Source organism: Vombatus ursinus, unplaced genomic scaffold (assembly GCF_900497805.2).
Source record: "Vombatus ursinus unplaced genomic scaffold, bare-nosed wombat genome assembly UNPS02014772.1, whole genome shotgun sequence".
In the NCBI taxonomy this organism is placed as follows: Eukaryota; Metazoa; Chordata; class Mammalia; order Diprotodontia; family Vombatidae; genus Vombatus; species Vombatus ursinus.
In genome coordinates, this window is record NW_020954550.1 from 33,074,695 (window position 1) to 33,093,818 (window position 19,124).

General features: G+C 39.4%; 1 protein-coding gene across 2 annotated transcripts in view; it reads left to right on the forward strand.

Annotated features, from left to right (window-relative positions):
- Positions 1-19,124, forward strand: part of C6 (complement C6) — a 72,977-nt gene that overhangs the window by 35,823 nt on the left and 18,030 nt on the right. For both annotated transcript variants that reach the window (XM_027863504.1, XM_027863503.1), the window contains exons 7-11: positions 5,648-5,848; positions 7,853-8,093; positions 9,846-9,968; positions 13,572-13,738; positions 17,098-17,323. In XM_027863504.1, the coding sequence (XP_027719305.1) occupies positions 5,648-5,848; positions 7,853-8,093; positions 9,846-9,968; positions 13,572-13,738; positions 17,098-17,323 (958 nt within the window). The remainder of the gene's footprint in view (positions 1-5,647; positions 5,849-7,852; positions 8,094-9,845; positions 9,969-13,571; positions 13,739-17,097; positions 17,324-19,124) is intronic.

A 19,124-nucleotide genomic window follows, 5' to 3' on the forward strand; every position in this document is an offset into this window, starting at 1 on the left:
CTCCCTGTCAGACTTTAAACAGTGACTGAGTGAATGCACATCAGAAATTCTGCAAGGGGGCATTCAGTTGGAGGCTGGACAAATTGACCTCTGATACTTCTTCCAACTTTGAGATTCTGTGCTCCTATGATTCAGAGAACAGGGCAAGCTCAAGCTGTATCTAATCGAAAAGGAGGACAACTAAATATTTCAGATGATTTGATTTCCTTTTCCCCTCTTCAATATATTTAAAACAGAATTGTCTCATTTTATTTCTTTCAAAACTGTTTTGTTAGATTTAAAATCTTAAATTCTCTCTTTCCTGATGTGCAGACTACGTTCCTCCCCAGGGTTAACAGGGAAAATGGGTTCATCAGAGATGAGCTGTGAATGTAGTAGCAGATACATATGCAAGATGTTTTCAGGAGCCAAGGATGTGGTTCTTATGAACCCAGTGACTTGAATTCGTTAAGGACAGTTCATTGTTTCTTACCGTCTCCTTGGGGTATAGGGCATGCTCAAGCAGGACTAGTGCCTCTGGTGTGAGGGCTGCTGAGCCCTTTTCAGGCCTGCTTCTCCATCTTTGGTGATCACCCGATTCACCCAGCTCTCACCTGTGACTCCAAGAAGCTATAGCAAGTGCAGCAGCCACACCTCAGCAAACCATTTTTGGCAAGATGGGCTAAGTCGGGTTGAGGGTAACCAAGGGGTCTCAAACCCTTTGGTGAGGTAGGGGAGTGTCTAAACCAACCATGTGAAGGCTTTCCCTGGCAGAATGGGTGGATGAGTCCAATTTGCTCCAACAGCCATAAAGGTGGTTAAAGCAGGCTCTGTGGAGAGCTTAGAGTTTGGTTAGACATCAAAGACAACAAGATCATCCACTGTATCCTGAGCCATCACTAATCATCTTGACTTTGTCTTGCCACTGGACTTTGGTGGCTTTGGAAGAGAGAGAGAGAGGCTGATGACTTTGCACAGCTCTCCCTCAATTAAATCCAATTTATGCATAAATCAAAAGACATCACCCATACCATTTTACCATTTTTCTCTATCTTAAAGTCTTGTGGCAATGGGTAAGTGATGAAGCAGAAAGTATGGAAACACTGGGAGCTGTAGTCACAACCCTGTACATAGGCAGCCCAGGCCATAGGGTCATCTTCTCCTTGGAAGCAGCAGTGGGATTCAGCAGCCCCCTGGCTATCTGAGCAGCCTTTTTTTTAAGGACTGCATTGCTCACCTCCTGGTGTGAGGAAGGGGCTAGAAAAGGTGACCTATAAATTGTCTGCTTCACCCAACCCTAGCCTGCTTACCACAACAGGTGAGGATCTCACCCTGCAGCCAAAACACACACAAAATAGTACTAAAACTTTTGCAAATATGATTCCATTCACCATAAGTAAATGGAAGGTATGCATGCTTAAGAAAAACCAGTAGACCTGAAAGATGAACAGTTCTTGTTTCAAGAGAACTCAGCAGATACTACATTCAAATAGCAGTCTTGAGTGAAACAAGGTTGGCAAATGAAGGCTAGCTCACTGAAGTCGGAGCTGGATACACGCTTTTCTGAAGTGGCCACAGTGAAGGGGAGTGCTATGAAGCTGGTGTAGGTCTTACAATCAACACTCATCTATTCAACGAGCTTGTATGCCTACCAAAAGGAGTAAATGACAGCCTCATGACAATGCAATTGCCACTTGAAGGTAAATGCCATGCCACTATCAACCGTTCCTATGCTCCCACCATGACAAACCCTGATGAGGTCAAAAAAAAATTTCAGGAAGACCTGGAGACCTGATCATCAATGTGATAAAAGAGGCCAAAGGAAAGCATGGGAGAGAAGAGGTTAGACTACCAACCAAACTGAAGGTGAACAGAGCTGTTGTGCTGACCTCATTGTTGTATGCCTATGAAAGCTGGACAGTATACCAACACCATGCCAGGAAACTGAATTGCTTCCAATTGAATTGTCTTAGGAAGATTCTGAAGATTGTCTGACAAGATAAGGTACCTGATACTGAAGCCCTTTCTCTAGGTAAACTACCAAGCACTCAAACTTTACTGCAGAGAATGCAATTGTGATGGGCCAACCACATTGTTTGAATGCCAAACATACATTTACCTGAAAGACATTTTATGGAGAATTCACACAATGCAAACACTCTCAGGACGTCAGAAGAAGCAATAAAATACTCTCAGGGTCTCTCTGAAGAATTTTAGAATCAATTGTGTGATATGGGAGACACTGCAAAGGACTACCCAGCATGTCATGCCCACATCAAAGAAGGCATTGTGACCTATAAATGAAGGGGAATTGCAGTAGCTCAAAAGAAATGTGAGATGTGCAAATTTAGACATCTCCACTCCAAATGTTGACATGAACTATTTGTGTCCAACCTATGGTAGAGCCTTCCAAGCTCATTTTGGTCTTATCAAGCCACAGTTGGACACACAGTACCTAGACTCCAACATAGTGATGTCATCTTGGTCCCCTTTGAGAACAAAAAACAACAGCCAACCAACCATCCACAATCTCCTCACTTCTTTGGAGTGTGTTTCCTGTTAAGCCTCCTATGTCCAAACATTATTCTTCTCTAAAAAGAAGAGAAGTAAATAGGAGCTGAGTTATTCTGCCTTGTCACTGTCATATATTGACATTCTTTTATCTACCCAGGAACAGAGGTTTCATCTCCACTTTGATCTTCTTTCTTTCAACATAACTCTTAAAGAAGCCTTTTGTTGTCCTTCCTCATAACCTGTTTAAATTCATTCTGGACTTTAATATTCTTTGCATATGTCCTATAAGATCATACTACTCTTTTGCATTTGTTCTCCATTACCTGACTTGGCTTCCATATTTTATGTTTCTATTTCTTTTTACAATCTGCACTGGTTGATAAGTTCCTGATGTAGCCACATCAATTTCTTTAGATAACTCTTTCCTGCTTTCTCTATCTTCAGAATTGCTTTTCTTGATCTCTTCAGAATTTTGTTTTTGAGAGATCCCTTCTTAGGCTAACTTTTCCTGTAGAGTTTTAAGCTATTGGAATCTACCTATTCATCCTGCAACTACATTTAAATCTATTCTTTCACATCTATTATTGACATTATTTTTTTTCGTTTTCTATTACAAATTCCAAGACAGAGTGGTCACTTCTTGAGTTTTCCATCATTTCTGCATCAGCAACATATTCTTCCTCACTTATTAAAATCAGAATCATTTGTCAGAATCTGTTCTAGATCTGACTTATGGTCATTTCCCCCAACTATTGACATGCAAAATTATCATTATGGCAAAGAATTTGTTAATGGCTCTACTTTTGGTAGAGAGATAGGTAAAAAAAAAATAAAGAAAATAGACATTTCCTAGATTCCTCATCTAATTCTTCCAACTATCCAGGTGGCAAGATGTTTCCACCTAAATGCTTTCCATTATATTTTCTTGGTCTGGTCCCCGCATTTCTCCATGAATATAACCTAAAATACAATGTCACTACACCATCTCTTTCATCTATTCTGTTACTCTTGAATAAAGCACATTTTTTTCAGTCATATGCCAGTCATGTATCCCAGTTTGCCAAGTATTAGTGACACCTATAAAGTGAAATGTATTTCCTTGTGTTAGAATCTACATACAGTTCACTCTTTACATTTTCCATACATTCTGCCTCTGTAATTAGACATCTGAGGTCAAAGGTTCTATTGCAAGATCTCTTTTCGCATAAGATCTGTGGTAATTGTCTTCTCTTTTGCTATTCTTCTTTGGATATTATATTTGCTACTGTCTGCGTATCTTCCTTGAAAGATCTATGCAGTTTTCTCCCTCCTTTTCCAACTTAAAATTCTCTCAATCAAATTTGCAAGACTCCAAGAAAATATATCTCTATATGTGCCTATCTGTATCTATATCTATCTATATTTGTATCTATAACTATATCCTTATCTGTACCTATAAGTGTATAATCTATATCTATATTGATAGCTATATCATCTGTATCTCTGTCTCTATCTTCTACATTTTTATCATTTCTACCTCTAATCTCTATATCTAGAACATCTATGTCTATAGTTATATCATCTGTATCTATATCCATATCCTCTGTATGTCTATACCTATCATCTATATCTATATATAAATTTTATTGGGCCTCCTTAGGTATACTCCATCCCTGGTCAAGAGCCTGTCATTCATCTGTTTCAAGTCACATTCAGAAATTCTAACCCCATTTTTCGACAGCATCTTTTTGGCGACCAAAAATTCACTTTTCATCTTTCACATGAATCCCCTGCTTCAATCAATAACAGTAACAAAAATCCCACCAGTGATGTAATATTCTTTAGCAATATTTTCTATGTGCCTTCTGCAGATATCATCTGTCATCATATAAATGGAATGGTAAATGATTATTATCATTGACAAATCTCAGGAAATAGTCACTGTCATAAGCCCTGTGAAGGAAAGCAGACTTCTCTGTCATTGACATCATATTGACAAATAGCTGCCTTGGCAGCCCTCATCAGGGAGTACCAACCACCACCACTTCTTTCTTGTTCCTTTGCCCATGGCTGACAGACATCTCTCCTGATGGCACCAGTGGACCCACATCATCATTCCTTGGAGCAAAAGAAGGTGCTTCTCCTGAGAGGGTCCGGCTTCTCCCTCTAGGGAAAAAGCATCATCTTTATGACTTAGGCTCAAATGTTTTTATTCCTCCCTTTTTTGGTTTTCTTTCCTTCTGGATTTCATCCTCCTGATTCAAGCAGGATTCCCTACTGAGGTATACTGTAAAGAACACTGACTCTGGAGTCAGAGGTCAGGGGTTCAAATCCTTCCTATAAACCTTGGGCAAGTCATTTAACCTTCTTAGTCCTCAATTTCCCCATCTGTAAAATGGGGGGGGGGGGAAGGTCAGACTATGTAATCTCTGAGATCTTTTCCAGTTTTACATCTACAAAGTAATTCAATTAATGTTTATTAAGCATCTACTCATGCTATGTTAAGTCCTGGGGATACAGATAAGAAAAAGAAAGACAGTTCCTGTCCTGGAAAATTCTGAAAGTTCAGAGTCCTCTATCTACAAAGGAAGGTTTTGGAAGGTGTTTAGTGCTCCATCCTTCAACCCCTCAAAGGGAGGGGAGAGTCCAATGAGGATTGGAAAAGGTGTTGAGTTTCAAAAACTTGAGCATTATGATGAGATTTCAGGTGATCAGTTTCCCCTGGGTGGGGCATGATGATGGACAATAGAGAGTTACTTCCTATACATGCTATGATTTACTGCTTCTGGGATCCAGGCATGGGAGAGAATTGATGAGATTTAAAGTGAGATGCCTATCTCTAAGGAATCCCAGCAGAAGTCACCAGGAGTACAGCATTCAGACTAGCAGCATCTGCTTTTCCCATCTTGTAGTACCAGCTCCAGGAGAACGTAGCTTCCAGTGTTTGGGCCACCAGGGTGAAAGTTGCTACTTTTTTTTTCTTTTGCTGTTGTTGGGGATCCAAGCAACGCTTCTGTTGGTCTGTGACACTCAAAGCATGGTGATAGGCTACCCTCCACTATACAAGACCAGGTTTAGGATGGGAAAGAAAAGGAGGCAGAGATCAAAGTGCAGTCCACATTCAGACCAAGATGATGTATTATTTCATGGATAATGTGTGAGACTTTTTCTTCAGGTGAACAATGAAGAAGATGATTTGAAAACTGATTTCTACAATAATTTGATTCCTCTGGGAAATTCTTATGATCACAGTGGTTTAGCTTCTTTCCAAGGGCAAAGTCGTTCAGGGATTCCGTTGTTATGGTCAACAAAAAGAAATGAAAGAATTACTCAACAATCCTCCTTCAGACAAGCTATTCAAGCTTCCCACAAAAAGGTAGGAGAAAATGGTCCATGGCCTTTTTCATTTTTCCTTTGACAAACAGTTTCAATTTTAGAATGACATTCAAGGCTCTCTAATTCAGTCAAACTAAATTACTTACATTATCTATTTTTGTTGTACCTTCTGCCCTCTGCCCCTTCCCCCTGCCTTTGCTCCCAATTTCCTCACATACCTAGAAGAGTTTCACCCAAACCTCACTATTTTTGTCTCTTGAAATCTCTCTCTTTTTTCAAGATCCAACTTAGATGTTATCTCTTAAAAGTCTTCCCTGACCCTCCCCCTCCTTAAACTTCTCATAGCTTGTTATTTGGATCTTTCCTCTGTATTTATCATAGTCCCACTTCTGTCAAAAATTTGCTTAGGTCTGTGGCACCCCCTTGGAGATGTGAGATGAAAGGGCCCTGCCTAAACCCCATACATACTGTAGAGAAGATGTGATACTCTGCTTCCTGTCATCCATGATGACTCAAGAACTCAGAGATTCATCCTTATGCCTAAGGCCAGGAGGAGAAAGACTTGAGAGGACTGGGATTGCCCCTTTAATGTATCTGGGTAATTCTGGCTGAGCAACCAATTAAAAGAGTCATCATGAGCCTCAGCAAGCAGTCAGAGGTTATCTGTGCCTTCTCTGAAATGAGTGCAATCCCACCATAGGCCTTATCCCCCTATAAGATTGTTTATTCTTTGAGGGCAAAGCCTAGGTCATGTATATCTTTGTATTTGAATTTCACACATTGCAGGAACTAAATCAATGTTTACTAAATTGAACAGAATGGAGTACAATGAAATCTTGAGAAAGTCATTTAACATCCCTGAGCCTCAATTTCCTCAACTCTAAAAGGAGAGTTGAACTAAATAACCTTTGAGAACCCTTCCAACCCTAGAACTATGGTCTACTTACTTTCTGATGAGAAGAAAAATATTTTGTAGCCAAATAAATGGAAAAGAAAAGGAGCAATTTGGAAGGTTAACCTAGACTAATTAGTTATTGAAGCAAAAATACAACTTCTGAGTGCCAAGTTAACATGGCACAGAGATGAGACGAAAAGATGAAAAGAGACAGTTACACTTATTAAACTAGGTAGCTTATTTTGTCTGCAAAGGGAAGAAGAGAGGATGTTTTTTAAAATCATTCCCAAATCATTTAGAATCAGAGAATTTAAGAACTTCTAATGCAACCTGCTCCTTTTACAGATGAAGAAACAGAGGGCCATGGAAGCTAAGTGATTTTCCAAGGGTTGTAGCTTGATCCCAGATTTTTTGATTTCCAAGGCTCTGTCTGTTCTACCTGTGATGTAATCTTCTGGGGGCAGTGATACATTAGGAAGCCATTACAAATAGAAAATACCCTGGGGAAACATGAATTCTGCTTTTGGAATCAAAGGATCCCAGTCTAAATCTGAGCTCTGCAGTGATAGGCAAGTCATGGGCAAGACCTTCCAAGGCTCAAAGCTCTGGCAAGTATCAGAAGCAAATGTGACTAAGACACATATGAGATTAACTTTGCTGGGCTTAAGTGTTCTCATCTGGAAAATGAAGAGGTCAGATCGTCTCTTAAATCACTTTCAGCTCTAAATCTAGGGCTTTGTTTGTGAAGGGGAAAAAGAGAAATAAGGATTTCATTCCCAGCCTCACCATGATTTGCTAGAGCATCTTGGCCACTCAAAACTTTTGAGCTCTGGTCTCTTCTTTCATAAACCTGAAAGAAGAAGAATATTTGCCATGTATCACTATCAAGTCCCATAACTGACATCATCAACATAATCTCGTCTGTGAAATATCCTGTGTACCATAGAAGAAAGGTGTTACTTCAATGTGAAATTGTTTTCAATTTTGTATGCACAACAAATGCTACATAAAACAAACTTCGCTCCGAGACCTATAATTTAAAGAGTCAACATGACTGGGGGAATGAAGAAGAACATGGTCCATGGAAGCCTTGTAAAGAGATTTCTTTCAGCCTCCACTAATTCCAATGCTTTTCTGCTTTTTCTTTAGGATTCCAGTTTTATTAGGATTCATAAAGTAATTTCTGTCCTCAACTTTACAATGAAACCCACAGATTTGCAACTCTCGGATGTCTTTTTGAAGGCACTTAACCATCTGCCTCTCCAGTATAATTATGCCTTATACAGTCGTTTATTTGATGACTTTGGGACTCATTATTTCACTTCTGGTTCCATGGGAGGTACCTATGACCTCCTCTATCAATACAGCCGGGAAGAACTGAAGAACTCAGGTAAGGTCCCTTTTACCCTGCCATCATTATACCCAGAGGTGAAGGGATCTAAAATCATAGGATTTAGGTCTGGAAAGGATCTCAGGGATTATCTAGCCCAATCTCCTAATTTTATGAGTGAGAAAACTGAGGCCTGCAAAGGGAATTAATTTATGTTTGTGTGTGTGTGTGTGTGTGTGTGTGTATGTGTAATCTTATGTCATATTCATAATCAGACTTAAGTGATAGGAAATACCAACTTAAAATGGTTGGATTTCAATAAATACCACTCTCTACTTAAAATAGAAAGAGTAATTCATTCTCTTGGGCTCTCCTATGCAAATATGGAAAAGATCTGCAATGTAGGGGACTCTTTCTTTGGGCCTTCCTTCCACCAATGTAGCTCACAGCCCTCTATACCTTGGCAAGTAAGTAACCTAGAGAAGTGTCTGAGACACTTTTGAGATTAAGTGACTTACTCAGGGTCAAAACACTAGTAAGTGTCAGAGACAAGATTTAAGCCTAGGTCTTCTTGATGCCAAGACCAGCACTGTATTTCACTATGCTAGCTTCACCTATATATCATAATGACTTTCAATTAGCCAAATTAAATTCCATAATAATTTATATATATGGAGGTGGATATGGCCTCAGGTTCATGGGTTTGTGTGTCAACAGAAAATCTCTTTGCTGGATTTTTGTAGCAGCTCTGAGTGAATCTTCTAATCACAGAATCATAAATGTTAGATATTAGAACTGGAATGGACCCTAGGAACCATCTAGTGCAACCCTTCTTTTTCATAGAGAGAAAACTTTTGGCCAGAGAAGTCATGTGACTTGCCAAGGTCACATGGTGAGTTGGTAACAGAGTCAAGATTGTAAACGGTGTTTCCTGACTCTCAAATCAGTGCTACTCCACTCCCCCCCCCCCCTTTTGATAAGGACTATAGGGTTGTTCATCCTTTTTTGTATCAAGGACACCTTTGGTAGTCTGGTGAAATCTATGAGAACTCTTTCTAATAATAATGCCCTTAAATACATAAAATACATGGTATTACAAAGGAAATCAATTACATTGAAATAGTTATTAAAACTTTGAAAAAAGTCTTGGAGCCTAGATTAAGAACCTCTGTTTAGATGCAAGTCATTATCCTGGGGTATATACTTGATTTTGCAGTCATAGGACCTGAGTTCAAATCTAACTTTGTTATTTACTAGATATTTGACCTTGGGAAAATCACTTAACATTTTTGGGTCTCAGTTACTTCATCTACTAAATGAAGGGGTTGGACCAGATGACAGCTAAGGTTCCTTCCAGCTCTAAATCTATAATCCCATAATGCTATAATTTCAGCTAAATGATATTCAATTAGCCAAAAACCTCTATTTTATAAGGATCTTAACATACTCATGTTTAAGAGAAATAAGTAAATAATAAATCAAATCGGTAACTATATCTTCTTTTATATAGTCCCCTATTGTTGCAACTACAGACACCAAAGTCACTATAGAGCAAAGGGTAATATTGTGTCAGTAAGGATGGGATAAATAGGGTACAAAGGTCTGGGCCTTTGACATGCCGCTCTACAAGAATAATGTATTTCCAAGCCTGGCAGAAGTTTCCATTGCCTCTAAAAGTATCAGCTGGGCATGACAGCAATCCTCCTAGTTCTTGTCAGTGGTGACTGGTGGGGACTAGAAAAGGAAGTGAGCTTCTCCATTCCCTGGAGGGATTATTCTCAGTGTTTGCTCTGCTTGTGTCCTACATCCCAGGCTTAACAGAGGAAGAATCCCAACACTGTGTCCGCATTGAGACTGTTAAGCGAAGGCTGTTCTTCAAGAAAAAGAAAGTAGAGAACAGGTGCACCACAAACAAGATGTTAGAACGCTATGAAGGTAATGGCAGACTCTCTCGGTAAGAAAGACCCAGTGGTGTACAGAGTCATTTCTTCTGTTAGCTTTCTCTCTTCCAGGCTAAACATACCCAGTTCCTTCAGTTTATCTTCAGATCACATAATCTCAAGGACCTCAGCATCCTGTTTGTCTTTCTCTGAACACTTTCCAACTTATTAATGTGGCTTCTTGAAATGTTGCATTCAGAACTCAGCACAGTCCTTACTCTATGTAGGGTCTGACCCATTCAGACTGGTACAACAGGAATATCAATGCCCTTTTTCTGGATACTAGGGTTCTCTCAAGGTAGCCTAAGGTAGCCCTGGCTCTTTTGCCACCATATCCTGCTGTTGACTCATTCTTAGCTTGCAGTCCACTAAAAATTCCAGATTTTTTTTTTCCAGATGACCTACTATCTGGCCACACTTTATGCCTCACTTATCAGGCACTTGTAAAATTGTTGTTTTTTTTAATTCCAAGGGTAAGATTTTATATTTCTCTGTATTAAATCCCATCTTGTTAATTTAAGCCTGCAGGTCTAGCCTGTTGGAATCTTACATATAGCTGGCCTTATTTACACCATTCCATTTCTTCATCCCAGGGTTTGGTTTAATTGCCATATGCTATTTTAAATCTGGAGAGCAAGAGCCATGGCTGAGACTTGCTCAGGACCATGAAGGGCCAGATTAAATCTCCAAGTCATGAACCACATTAGCTACCCTTTCTTTACCAAGTAACTATTAGTTATTTTTTGGTGTTAAAAAATTTAATTCTCAAAGGTTAAATGTTATTGAGGGAACATTACACATGTCAGAACTGATCTTTCAAGGCCAGTGTCAAGGTCTTACGTTTTCTTATGTTTAGGGCAGGACAGATCATAGTTAGCCAAGACCTAGAGACTAAATGGGGTAGATCAGGAGACTGGGGTCTGTTTCCAGTACAGCAATACCCTGAAACATAGACAGGCAGGTGGGTAGTTGACATTAAAAAAGTATAGGACTAGGTAACAGGTGGATGTATAGGTGGAAAGGCAGGGTACAGCAGAAGATGTTTATGCCATTAGGTCCAAGTCTAATACTAGAGGTTTTCAAGTAGAGACTTGAAGACCCCTTGTCAAAGATGCAGAAGAGAGCATTCCTATTCATGTATGGGTTGGACTAGATGACCCCTGGGGTCCCTTTTCCATTTCAGATTCTGTGATGATGTGCACAAGTAGTTTTCTCATCGGACATAACATGGAATTAAGCTATCCTTTGATAAATAGGTATCTAGGCAGATAGATAATCAATTTCAGAGAGTTCTAGCAATAGATAAGTAGGCATGGGGACAGAGTTTCCACCACAGGGCAGAGGTCACTGGAAGGATTTGGGCAGGGGGTAGCAAGGCACAACCCAATCATCCAAGGAACTTGGAAACTAATCAACTAATCAATGACCCAAATTTATTAAGTCTTTACCATGTGCCAGGCATTGTGCCAAGTATTGGGGATACAATTAATAAAAATGAAGACAGTCCCTGCTCTTAGGGTTCTTACAGTCCAATGGGGGAGACAACTCACAAATGGAGGCAGAAAAGTGTGTGTGGTGGGATATGGTGGGGGGAAATGGAACACCAGGGTCTACCTGGCATAGAGGTCCCTTATTCCATCGAGTTGAAACAAGGCAGGGCAGCAGATACCAAGTAGAGTGATCTGAGAGTCCAGTTTCTGCCCTCTATAAAGGAAGGCATTGGGAGGAGTTTAATACTCCAGCCTCTCCCCTTCCAAACCGATGGGGAGAGAAAGCTGAGAGAGATGGAGTCAATCAAGGCTTTGGTGGTGAGTTTAGAAAGGATGAGCTTATCTTGGAAGGGGCATATCGTTCCATGAAGTTGAAACCAGGCAGGACAGTAGATGCAACATGGGGTGGGAAAATGAACCACTACCTCATCTTAAGGAGGTTATGATCAAACTGGGGAGGCAAAAAGTATATATATACACACAGACTAGACATATATATATATATATATATATATCCTAGACATATATATAGTATATATATATACACTAGACATATGTATATATCCTAGACATATATATGCTCTCTCTCTATATATATACACACTAGACATATATATACATACTATACATATATATATATGTCCATACAGAATAAATATAAGAAAACTAAATGCAAAGTAGTTAAAGACAAGGTAGCTTGGGAGGGAAGGAACAAGCAGATCAACTAAGATAGGATCTGAATTACTGGGAAAATGGAGCTTTGGATGAGTTATAGTCACAGAAAATAAAGTAAGAGATGAAGTACTGAAATCTTGACACAGGCTTTGCTAGGCTGACTTGATAGTAAGCCATCAAATCTATGACTCTGTTAAGCTTTATTTCCTCTGCCTAAGGGACAGGTTGGATCCCATGATCAAGATTAAGCTAAGTCAGTCAGTGGGAGTAAGTAGTTCCTAGCCATTGGTTCTGAAGAAATCCAAGGGCAGGAGTCAAGGCTATCATTACAGGGAATGTCACACAAACATAGGATCATAGATTTAGAACTGGAAGCAACCTTTGAGATCTTTATAGCCTAACCCTCTCCCCCTGCTCCTCATCTTACTCATGATTTGACCAAGGTCACACAGGTGACAGTGGCAGAGTCAGGATTTGAACCCAACTCTTGACTTTAAAACCAATTTTCCTTTCTTCTAAGTAAATTATATTTAATTTAGCCTCTTCAATTCAATTAGCTATCCTTTTAGTTAAATGATTTCTTGAGAAATGATGAGCAGGCAGACTTCAGAAAAACCTAGAAAGACTTATATGGACTGATGCTGAGTGAAGTGAGCAGAACCAGGAGAACCTTGTACATAGTAACAGCCACATTGTGTGATGACTAACTTTGATAAACGTAGCTCTTCTCATCAAGGATCTAGGACATCTCCAAAAGTCTCATGTTGGAAAATGCTATCCACATCCAGAGAAAGAACTATAGAGTTTGAATGCAGATCAAAGCATACTACTTGCTATTTTTTCTTCTGTTTTGTTTTGTTTTCTCTTTCTTGTGGTTCCTCCTATTGGTTCTAATTCTTCCTTACAACATCACTAATGTGAAAATATGTTTAATAGGAATGTATATGTAGAGCCTATATTAGATTGCACACTGTCTTGGGGAGGGAGGCAGGAAGAGAGGGGGAAAAATTTAAAACTCAAAAGCTTATGGAAGTGAATGTTGAAAATTAAAAATGAATCAATTAATAAAAAAAGAAAAAATGGTTTCTTGACCCTTTCTTTTAAGCTTAAGAATATTTTCCATCTTACCCCAAACTTTGATGCTCCAACATTGTTTTTGCTTACATTATACGAATAGTATTACTCCCTGGGATAGAGGCACGAGAGGCTACAAATTAGGTTAGGCATCACAGAGTAAGCTCTTTTTGAAAACAAAATACTCTTCACCTTTCATCCATGGTAGAGTGAGGATAAATTAAACTTATTTTGGTGATGAACCATAGTCATGAATGATCTCTATCAGTCTCCCCAGGATGCAAATAAGCAGATTTTATTTTTAAAGTGCAAATCTGCAATAAATTTGAAAGGATAATCTCATTGAAAACCCTCTACAGGCTCATTTTTGCAAGGAGCTGAAAAATCCCTATCTCTGGTCCGAGGAGGAAGGAGTGAATACGCTGCAGCTTTGGCATGGGAGAAAAAAGGAGCCTCTCCAGAAGAGACTGTATTTACTGAATGGCTGCAGTCTGTGAAGGAAAACCCTGCTGTCATTGACTTTGAGGTAAAACTTAAAGAATGATTAATGGTCAGCAGTGGCAGTCATTCTCAAGCAAAGAAAAGCCAACTTCCTACAGTCCATTTCCCATTTTCCTTGCCTTCTTCCAGTCAGTAAAGAAAATATATTCTTCCCTTTAGTGTACTTGTAGAATATGCCTTTTCCCCTCACATAAAATTGAAATTATATCATTTTTGCTACCCAAACAAGTATTTTGGTTAACACTATTCAGAGTTCAGGGCATGCCTTAAATATATTTGAATATCCAGCAGCGGAAACTTGCTGCATAAGAAAGCTCAAACTTGTACAAATATTAATTGTTATCTCCTTGGGCATATTGTAATATCTAATTTCTACATTTTTCTTACAAGTCTTTTTATTAGATTACTATTATTATATTTTATCATATCATATTACGTTATAAAATGTATGTTAATATAATTAATATTATGATATGTTGATATAATATTACTGTTACTATTATATTATTCTTTTGTGTTCATGGATTACTGAATGGTGGAAAAAATGTCTCCAGGATCATTGGTTTCCAGCTTTTACTGTTTATAGTTTTATTGATTAGAATTGATCTTTAGATTATAGAGGGGAGCTGGAAAGACCTCACAGGCCAATTGATCCAACCTACTCACTTGACTGATGTGGTCCAGGGAAGATGCATGGTTTGCCCTTTTCCTTCTCCAGTGGAATAAGGCAAACAGATATTAAATTATTTGCCCAGGATCACACAGCTAGTGAGTCTCTCAGGAAGCATTCGAACTCAGGTCTTCCTGACTTCAGGCCCAGTGCTCTATCCACTGAGTCATCTAACTGCCTCTTACAGTAGATACAGTAAGTGTAATGGGTGAGTTTTGAACCTGGGTCCTCAAACTCTAGAACCTGTACCATTCTGTGTCTACTGCCCCAGTCTACTTGAGTATTTCTGCATTTAATGCAGTGCCTGACACATAATAAGTGTTTGATAAATGCTTATTGACTATTGGCAGGTTGACTTCTATAATTTTATGAAAGGAGGTCATCTCCTCTAGGGCTGATAGAGGGCCTCATGTCCACTGCAATGCCCATAAATCATATGACTATTTGGAGATGAAAGCAGGGACCTGGTGGTACCAGTTTAAACTGATTAACTAACAAGAGTCATTGTTAAATTTTCAGCAAACACTACAAATCAGGGCTTGATGTATTATCTTATTAATTCTCTAGACTTACGAAAGTGATGGAGAAAATGATAATAATGCAGATTAAACTTAAAAGTGTATCCTGCATGTATTTTTTGTTAAGCATTACCAATTGTCAATCAATTACCAACATATCCCTAGCTGAAAGGGACCTTGGAAGCCACCTGGTTCAACCCCTTCATTTTATAGATAAGGAACTGAGACAGAGAGAGGTTGAGTGACTTGACTAAGGTCACACAATTAGTAAATGTCTGAGTCAGTATTTGAACCTAGGTTTTCCTGATTTCAACTCTAGTACTCTATCCATTATGCCAAGCCACTTCTCTAAAGATCATTTAAATCCCTTTCCAATCTGGTTACTTTGTAAATAAAGCTACTTCCACAAATGGGATCCACAAAAGGATGTAATGTTTTCTTTGAGTAGGGAACAGGTAATTCGGTTCCCATGGAAGTTAGGTCTTATTTATATGCAGCATTAAAGGTCATTTATGCTATATGGGAATAGAGACCAGAGAGTATAGCCGGGTTGTGTTTTCCACACTACAGAAAGTAACTGCTTCAGGGTTCAGGCCTGTCACACCAAAAGTGAATCTGCTTCCTAGTAGTTCTTTTTCTTTATCATCATTAACTCTGCTGTTCATCCTACTACTTTGTTTCTTCATCTTTTGTTATTCCATCTCTTCTTATGGCTTCACCAGAAGCCAAAACATCAAGGTCATAAAACCTTCTTTCAGACTCATTCCCATGCCCTGTCAGAGTCTCTGCTCAGATGAGGCCTTGTAAGATTTTAGCAGATTTGCCCAGCCCCATTAGCTGCCTGACTCAAAGTTAGTCAAACTTGCATTTATTAGGTGCCTACTATGTGCCAGGCACTATCATCCACACTGTCCTTTGTATAGGTACCTCTGAGAATTGCATAAAACCATGGCATGGAGTTAGTTAAGAGACTATCCCTTCCCAATGGAACAACTCTTAAGAGAGTAGAAGGGGCAAAGATGGCACATCTTAGAGAAGGCAAAAACAGAGAGACAGAGAGAGAGAGAGAGAGAGACAGAGAGACAGAGAGACAGAGAGACAGAGAGAGAGAGAGAGACAGAGAGACAGAGAGACAGAGAGACAGAGAGACAGAGAGAGAGAGAGAGACTCCATTTTCTCAAAAAGACAGGCAGATAAAGCCTCCACTTTCACACAACAAGCCATTGGAGGACTTCCCTCCAGAACGACAAGACCTGAATGACATTCTAAGTCATTCCTTTTAGGTGAGAGGGAGGGAGCTTTCCTCTTTCATTCCAACAGACGTCCATGGTGATAGAACATCAAGCCAAAGGTGATTTGGCTGTTACTGCCAAAGTGATTCTCCTAAAGTGTCCTCAGTCAGTCAGCCAATAAATATTAATTAAGTGGCTACTATATGACAGGGACTGTGCTAATCCTGGGGACACAAAGAAATGCAAGATAGTCCTTGTGCTCAAGGAGTCTGCAGTCCACTGAGGGAACATAACACACAAAAAGAAGCTGAAAAAAGGAAGGGGGAAGGTACCCCATAGAGAAGGCTAAAGGAAAGCAGTGGGTGGGCAATGAAGAGCAGGTCTTTCACCCCGTTACTCAGTAAACTACACTGTCTCCCTACCCCATTCAGAATCAAATATAAAGTTGATTGTTTGGCATTTAAATCCCTTTACAACTTGGCTTCTTCCTTCCTATTCAATCTTCTTTGATTCCCCTCCATGCACTCTATGATCCAGCCGTACTGGCCTAGCTGCTGTTATTCCAATAGGACATTCCCATTTCCAGTCTCCGTGCTTTCTCTCTGGCAGTCCCCCATGCCTGAAATGTTTTCCTGCCTTCCTTCCATCTCTTAGAGTTCCTAGCTTCCTTCAAGAGTCAACTCAAATAATCCTCAAACAGGCCTTTCCCAGTCCTCCTAGCTATCAGAGCAGTTCCCACTAAGATCACCTTCCATTTACTCTGTCTGTATTTTGTATGTATCTATTGATGTGATTCTGTTGTTTTCCCATGAGAATGTCACCTCCCTGTGAGAAGGGACTTTCTTTTAACCTTTCTTTGTGTCCCAAGTGCTTAGCTTACAGCGTCTGGGACACAGCAAGTGCTTAATAGATGCTTATAGTTTGATTGAATGACTGATTACTCTTCTTTGTGATATCCTCTTAGTTGGCATCTATCTTGGACTTGGTGAAAAACATTCCCTGTGCGGTCACAAAACGGAAAAATCTCAAGAAAGCTCTCCGAGAATATGCTGAAAAATTTGATCCTTGCAAATGTGCCCCATGTCCTAACAATGGCCGACCCACACTCTTAGGAACCGAGTGCCTCTGTGTGTGTCAGAGTGGAACCTATGGCGAGAACTGTGAGAAACGAGCCCCAGACTTCACATCCGGTGGGTATCAGTGGATTGTTGTGAAATAGCCATGTTCTTTCTAAAATACTTTTTAAGACAGTCGATGAAAACAACACCACCCTATATAAAATCCTCCAGGGGACGTCTTTGAAAGGATCATAAATACTAGAAAGGCTTTGAGCTTCCAGGCAGGGGGCAGGGCACAAGATTTTTATTAAGTGCCTACTATGTGCCAGGCACTGTGCTAAGCACTTAACAAAGATTATCTCATTTGATTCTCATAACAACTCTGGGAAGTAGGTGCTATTATCTCCATTTTACAGTAGAGAAAACTAAGGCAGACACGCAGACAAAGCCTATGTGACTTGTTCAGGGTCACATGGATCATAGGTTGTGCTAGGCTGCCTAAGTAATAGAAAAAGGAAGTTGACCTTGTAAAGGACAGTGAATTCAAAATGAGCTGAGGTTTTTAGGCCAATGACAGATAAAAATTTTTCTGATCTTCTCTTGCAATACCATGGATTTACAACTCTTGAGGTCTTCTTTTATTCAACCACTCACTCCATTCACTTTATTCATTTTTTTTATATTTAACAAACATTTGTTAAGCTCCTACTGTGTGCAGATCACTGTGCTTTAGCATTGGGGGACCAATAACGTTTAGATAAAACATTTTAACCTACCTTTGTTTTGCTTCTACTCTTTTTTTTTTATTGTCACAAGATTGAATCCATTTATTGCTTTTTGTATACTAAAGTAGCCAATGCAAACCTCATTTTTAGAGACTGCTTTGCTTGGTAGAAGCATTTTTATTAAGAATAGTTCATTATAACCCTTTTTGCTTTTACATTTAGAGTTGAATTTTCTTTAAAGTATAACTGTGTGTAACTTCATATTTTGCTGCTAATAGTTCAACAGTTTCCCCCCCCTACTTTGTAACTTTTGCAAGAAGTCTTACTGGATTTATCAACTCCTCTCCCTCCCTCTTGAATAATTCTCAAAATAATTATTAGCACCTGGACAGGCAAGACTTTCCACCCTGAGATAATAGCTGCCTTCCAAGGTCGCTAAATTTGTGCCATTTTTAGGCTAATTTTGAGAAACTCTGCAGTTGCCCATCTCAGTAATAGCCACCCACATCTAGGGCTGCTAAAGGTGTTAAATGTGTCCCAGGTGAGAGCTATCCTAAAGACCAATTATGAATTCAGAAAGTTGTGCCTCAAGTTCAGTTACATGCATGTTGATGAATTAGCTCTACAAAAAAATCTTTATGATCAGTTACAAAGCAAGATTTTTACAATCAGGATTTTTTCTCTGTATAAGCAAGAACTCAGTGACATTTCACACACTGCTGAACGTCTGCTTCCAGTCTTCTAATTGTGCTTACTATGGTACAAGGGTTCTGTAATATTGACTGACATTCTCAAGCAATGAGAGTAGAGACCACACCCATTGTCATCAGAGGTAATGATTCTCCTGTGACCACTTGCTGGAAAGTTAAAAGTCAATCACTCTCTGCTCTCGTATCAGACAAGCTGGTACCCACTTACTACAGGTTCTAGAAAAGCATTCTTTATCCCCATTTATGGACAGCTTATCTGTGATTTCTAATTATATATGAATCCACAATATATATTCTTCATTTACCATTTTTCAGTGGCATGGCTAAGCTCGTGTCTCTCCCTTAGGGAAAGTGAAATGATCCCTTCTCCATCAGTAGTTTCAGTTATGTTATATTGTATTCAGTTATACTAGACAGTGAACTCTTTAAGGGCAGGCATTGCTTTATACCTTTCTTTGTATACCCAATGCCTAACACACAGTGGGTGCTTAATAAATG